At 44.4% G+C, this 6744-nt stretch overlaps 1 protein-coding gene across 1 annotated transcript; it reads left to right on the top strand.

Moving 5' to 3' along the window:
- The first annotated feature begins 3785 nt into the window (after positions 1-3785).
- Positions 3786-5198, top strand: LOC134940616 (paraneoplastic antigen Ma2 homolog). Its single transcript, XM_063932139.1, has one exon. It carries the CDS (start codon positions 3786-3788, stop codon positions 5196-5198), a length of 1413 nt encoding a protein of 470 aa, XP_063788209.1.
- Positions 5199-6744: the final 1546 nt, after the last annotated feature.

The raw sequence follows: 6744 nt of genomic DNA, 5'->3' as shown, positions 1-6744 counted from the left end.
TGCACGAGTGAAAAATGGCGGCGACGTGCGGCTCCTTATATAGAATCCGAATCTCGCGAGAATCCGGCAGCGGGATGATGACGTTCGGGCGCGCTCGGGTTAACCGAGCAATACTGCAGTATCCGAGTATGCCTCGGACCCGTGTAAAATGGGTGAAGTTCGGGGGGGTTCGGATTCCGAGGAACCGAACCCGCTCATCACTAATAGCTATTGCTATCTAAAGATGATGTCAGCTACTGGGGTCATATAGCTCCTGAAAACATTGGTCAATTACTACAAATACTTCTATATCCTTTATTATTATCACCATTTACTTGTATGGCACAACAAGGGGTTTGCACCACCTTACAAAGTTAATAAACAGGAATAGCATGAACAGAACAAGAAAAAAGTGACTCAGTAAAAATCATTGCAGGACATGGCAAGGTTTACAAACAATGCGGCATAAGCAGTTATAGTACCCAAGTAAGCGATGAGGCGGCAAAACCATTGAAGAGGGGAGAAGATGATGGTGTCTGTGGTGTGTAAAGTATACACAGCAACTATTGGGAAAGTTGTACCATGTCCAAACTGTATATGTTTTATGTAGAAATGTGCAGCGGGCATTTTTCGTGTTTTGGTTTTGGTTTTAATTCCACTTTCATGTTTTGGTTTTGGCTTGGTTTTGCCAAAACCACTCATTCGTGATTTGGTTTTGGTTTTGGATCTGGATGATTTAAAAAAACAAACATAAAAAACAGCTAAAATCACAGAATTTGCGGGTAATTTTGCTCCTACGGTATTATTAACCTCAATAACAATAATTTCCACTCATTTCCAGTCTATTCTAAACACCTCACACCTCACAATATTTTTTTTAGGCCAAAAGGTTGCACCGAGGTTGCTGGATGACTAAGCTAAGCGACACAAGTGGACATCACAAACACCTGGCCCATCTAGGAGTGGCACTGCAGTGTCAGACAGGAGGGCAGATATAAAAAAAAGGTCCCTAACAGCACATCATGCAAAGAAGAAAAATAATTGCAATGAGGTAGTTGTATGACTAAGCCAAGCGACACAAACAATTGGCCCATCTAGGCGTGGCACTGCAGGGGCAGACAGTAGGGCAGATATCAAAAAAAGGCCCCTAACAGCACATGATGCAAAGAAGAAAAAAAAGGTGCACCGAGGTTGCTGTAGGCCTAAGCTAAGCGACTGTAGCCCCTATACTAATATTGACCGAGAACATGAGATATAAAATAAATACATGTACCCATGATTAATTGATATACAGTAACTTACTATGTAAAATATGTCAGTATGAAAATATAATATATATATATATCTGTATTGATATTAATAGTGTAAGGAGGTTGGAGTACAGGGTGTATTGAAACTAAGGGAAATAATATGGACTGCAGGACTTTTCTATGTATATCAGGGCACGAGGGGTTAGAGAGAGACTTCGAGAAATACCTCGTGCAAGGAGAGGGGAGAGCGCGAGGGGAGAGAGAAGAGGACGGTTGGTGTCGCAGATAGAAGCAGGGAGAGGACGGGAAGCTGAGAGGGCTGCCGGAGGTGTACGAAAAGTGCAGAGAGAGGAACCGGAGAGAGCTGTGCCGCTTACCCGGAGGGAGCCGCTCTGATGCCCCGATAATCCGGAGGGCGCCCCGACAAAACAGCACTGAGAGGGGGCCTTCACCTAAATACCTCAGAGCCGGGGGAGCAGGAGCTGATTAATACCGCTGAGGCTGAGAGTGTCCTGAGCCGGCGAGAACGGTGATCGTGTGAGCCTCTGTCCAGGAGGAGTTTCCGGCCAGCAGCACGGTGACTTACCCAGACTGGAGCGGTCAAAACCGCCCATGGATCGCCCATTAGGAGGAGTTAGTGACAAGTAACGCCTCCCCTAACTCTCTGGCATCGACGGATCATTCTTGGAGTGCAGCAGAAACCGTGAGTGATAGGGGCTATTCCTCCAAGCTATCTCCATAGTATTCGTCCCCACATCCACTTAGTAAGGTAGCCGGAGGAGGCAGACTGACGCGATTGAGGGAGAGACAGTGGATCAGAGAAGGCTTAGCAGACAGAAGTGGGAGTACACTAGCCACATAAAAGGCTTACAGAGAGTCACCTGGGTCAGTAACAGCTGAGCGGCGCTGTGATCCCCAGTGGAACTTCCATTGCAATCAGCAAGTCAGCTTTACAACCACGGACACAGGGGACAGTACTACTGAGGAGGTATACAGATGGGGGAGTAAGTCAGACGACCCAGCCAGAGAAGAGGAATTATCCTCTTAAATTCTTCAGCCTCTATGGTAAAACGAATATATAATCTGGGTATAAAATATACTGTTTGGGGATGAGACCAGTTTATCCATTGAGTTCCCCCTCATAATAATTCAAGGTACAAGGGTAATCGGGGCCATTATGGAAGGATAATCTGTGTTTATGGGAACGATACTGTCTTTTCCATAGGGAAGGAATTCATTCAGGACATTTCAGCCTAGATTCGCAATCCGAGAGGACCGACTAAACCTCCCGCCTACAGTGGATGCTTAAGTAGGAAAACTGTTGTGGATGAAGGAGTTATCTATGACTAGAGACTGAAGTATCGCTGTTCAGCAGATTAGCTCGGACTTCCGCAACTAGACTAAATAGAGTACCAGTGAATTGAGCCCCATTACATTACATATTTAGAAAACAGGGCCTGAGACTGGTTAGCCGAATTCATATCCCCGTTACATAAAGACATAAATCCAGTACACCAGTAGGTAAACATACTGGAATAGTCTAGGCTACTTTCCGTTAACTGTTAACTGGCCATATTACCTGACCTGAAGCAGCAATCCCAGTACACCTCTGGACTAGTATAGCATGATTGCCTTCAGGTGTTACCGATCAAGTCATTGAAGGGGCCAGCTAAAAGCACAATAACAGGGCCCATTGAAGGGAGATTCAGGAAGTAGACAGTATTATCGACCCCAAAGACTTACCTGCTGTATTTATACCCCGGGATGTGAGTCGATCTGGAAAAGAAACATGAGAACAGGGATCTATTAAAGGAGGAAGGAACAATTGACATGATACATTAGACAGTAAATTAACATTACCGGCTAGAGAAGTATTACAGGATCCAGTCAATCCAAGAAGCTGATTTAATGATTACTGATCCTAAGCTAATCTACCTACATTTGAGAAATCCATATCTCATGGGCCCCAACAAGTGCACCAACGGTATCTTATTCTAGACTACTATACTATTATTATTTAAGATACGCGCAGCGAATACCTTGGTACTTTCCCTTTAACGAGAGGGGGTTTACATTTTTTGTGATGCATGCAATTTAATTGTATAAAATATAGAAAGGGAAAATATTGATTATACCGATATACCATAATCTTTATAGCTTACTATTAGATTGTAATAAAAGTGACATAGTTATTCACTGATAAGGGGTAGGGTATTTATTATAATATAACACTTACCTTTATTCTGGATTCCTGGAAAAGAGAGTCCGACGAGGATCTTGAAGACACAGAAGACAAATATTGGAATCCCATTGGGTAGGTGGATTCAGCTCAATGCACATTTAATATCCTTGTAATTGTAACTGGAAACATTTCCTAAGGGTTTTCCCAAGTTAGCCCAATTATATCTAACGGATAAAATTAACTTGGGTGGAGGCACTGATTTTGGCAATAATTAGTAACTCTTGTATAAAAGGAAGTTACGAGTTGGAGAGGGTTACATTTGGAGGCACTGCTGAGATCCTGAAGACTAAGTCTCTTGTTTAGTGATAGGTAGGATGGCAGTAGCAAGAAAAGAAGATATCTTCCGTTGGTGTAGAGAAAAGGAGATAAATGTGGAAAGCAGCTTTGGATTAACTGGAAATTTGACTGATGCAAGTGAGGATAGTATTCTTAATTCAGTCAAGTTTCTGTATGGAGTCAGCGATCCATGTATTGTGGATAAATGGAAAGGGTTAAATGGTAATATCACTGCTGTGTTCATTAACAATAAGAACTTGCTAGACCCAGTGTTGCTTCCCAGTATGGTGGTAGTGGAAGGAGTACCTGGGTGGAAAGTACATGTGGTATGGCCGGAAGGGCAAAGCAGCGGGACCGGCACAGATATCCCGTGTGAAGACTTCGGTACTGGGGAGCCCAATCTATTAGTTACTGGGGACACCGTCATTCCACCAGTGGCTGATACTGAGGTACCCCATCAACGGGAAGATGCACCTGAGAGTCAAGTGGAGACGGTAGTGGGCAAAATGGTTAGTCATTTAGAAAGATGGCACTTCGAAGGGGGATATCGACGCCTTAGGATATTTTCCGGAATCACCCCTATTCCAGCGGGAGAGGAGACTTACGAATTGTGGAGGGAGGCGGCCACCCAACATTCAGAAGAATGGCAATGCCCTGACCATGTCAAACGCCAGAGGGTGGTGGAAAGTCTGCGGGGGCCAGCTATGGGAGTAATCCAAGCTACCCGACGAAGCAACCCAACCGCCACTTTGAAAGACTATCTGGAGGCATTGGACTTTTCTTTTGGCACCATGGAAGATGTAGGGGATTTGTTAGCTCAACTGAACCATACTTATCAAGATATGGGAGAAACCTTGACGCACTATGTGTACCGGGTAGATAGACTTATTTATAAAATAGTGGACAAAGGGGGCATCGATAAAGATACTGTGGATAGTCGAAGATTGACACAAGTACTAAAAGGAGCGTTGACTAACAATCCGGTAGCACAAAGATTAAGGTGCACCATGTCGGCTGCCCGGGCCCCTACGTTGAACGAACTAGTTAGAGAAGTGAAATTAGAGGAGGTACAAATTGAGAATAGGGAAAAATCCATCAAGAAGGTAAAAGTCGTGATACCAGCTAAGGAATCCCCCTCCATGGATGAAAGGTTGTTGAAGCTCATGGAAGAACAGAATAAGAAACTGGAACAGTTAATAGCCCTTCAGACTGTTAATACCTATAATCCGGTGCCTATACAGGGATTGGATCGGGGAGGGAGGGCCAGAAGAGAGAACCGCCGTCCCATAATTTGCTATAGCTGTGGACAAGCTGGCCACCGGTCATTCGAATGCCCGATGACCGGAAACGGCACCTGGAGGAATGGAAGTAACAGCAACTCTCAGAGGATAAATGTACCGTTGGAAAACTCCAACGGGAGTGCTGTGAACCCCTCACAGGCTCCCCAGTGATTATCGTTCATGCCATGGGGAGTGCTCAGTGGTCCTCGGAGATTCCGGAGACTCTGATGGGCAATGCACCTAGGACCAAGGCTATGATTAATGGACATGTCTGTAATGTTCTGTTAGATAGTGGCTCCCAAATTTCCATTGTTTTTGAATCTTGGTACCAGAATTACCTGAGAGATGTACCCATACACCCGCTGAGTGGGCTCACCATATAGGGATTGAGCGAGCAAAAGTACCCGTATTTGGGCTATATCATCACCCAAATCACCTTCGAGCCTGGGCTGATATCCCCTAATGAAACAGTCCCATTTGTAGCATTGGTTTGTCCAGATTCCCCTGGTGACAACGGGGAGTTACCTGTGATTGTAGGGACCAATACCAACATGTTTAAAAGCCTCATTAAGTGGTGTGATAAGCAAACAATGAAAAGTTGGGTAGTCGAGAAGAGTCGATCGGAAGGAGATGTGATCCCTTGCAAAAAGGTGGCTATTAACCTTTCAGAGTCCTTAGTGGGAAAACTGGAGTCCTGTTTCCAAGGGAGTGACATAGATCCCCACCACCGATCGATACTATTAGAACAATTACAGCAGAGAAATACAGTATTTTCACAAAGTGAGTGGGATCTAGGGACTGCAAAGGATGTAGAACATCGGATTAAACTGTCTGATGAGACCCCCTTCAGGGAGCGATCTCGTCGATTGGCCCCCGCTGATTTTGAAGACGTCCGGACTCATTTGCGAAATCTTTTAGAGAATCAAGTGATTGCTGATTCAGAAAGTCAATATGCCTCCCCTATTGTGGTTGCAAGAAAGAAGAGTGGAGAGATCCGGCTGTGCATCGATTATAGGACCTTAAATCAACGTACTATACCAGACCAATACACTGTCCCAAAGATTGAAGAAGCCCTGGACTGCTTACAAGGAAGTCAATGGTTTTCCGTACTAGATTTACGTTGTGGGTATTATCAAATCCCAATGTGCGCCAGTGATAGAGCCAAGACTGCTTTCATATGTCCCATTGGATTTTTCGAATTCTTAAAAATGCCCCAGGGTATAACAGGAGCGCCCGCCACTTTCCAGAGGACAATGGAAAAAACGGTGGGCGACATGTGCTACCGCGAGGTCCTAGTTTATTTAGATGACATAATAGTCTTTGGTAAAACCTTGGAAGAACACAATGAGAGGCTATTGAAAGTGTTGGACCGACTTCAACGGCGAGGGTTGAAACTATCTATTGAAAAATGTCAGCTATGCCGGTCCATGGTGAAGTATCTGGGGCATATTGTTAGTAGACAGGGGATATCCACCGATCCGGATAAGGTAGCCACCGTTAAGAATTGGCCACGATCCAACACTCTTAAAGAATTGCGATCCTTTTTAGGGTTTTGTGGCTATTATAGGAAATTTGTACCTAAATATTCTAAACTAGCCCGACCATTGACGAATCTAACCAAAGGATATCCCCCAACTGCTACTAAAGAAAGGATTGATTATAAAAAGAAAAGGGAATACTTTTGTCCAAAAGAACCCTTTGGGGATAGGTGGAATGA

This window comes from Pseudophryne corroboree, chromosome 1 (genome assembly GCF_028390025.1).
Source record: "Pseudophryne corroboree isolate aPseCor3 chromosome 1, aPseCor3.hap2, whole genome shotgun sequence".
NCBI lineage: Eukaryota > Metazoa > Chordata > Amphibia > Anura > Myobatrachidae > Pseudophryne > Pseudophryne corroboree.
This window is presented reverse-complemented; position numbering and strand designations above follow the sequence as displayed.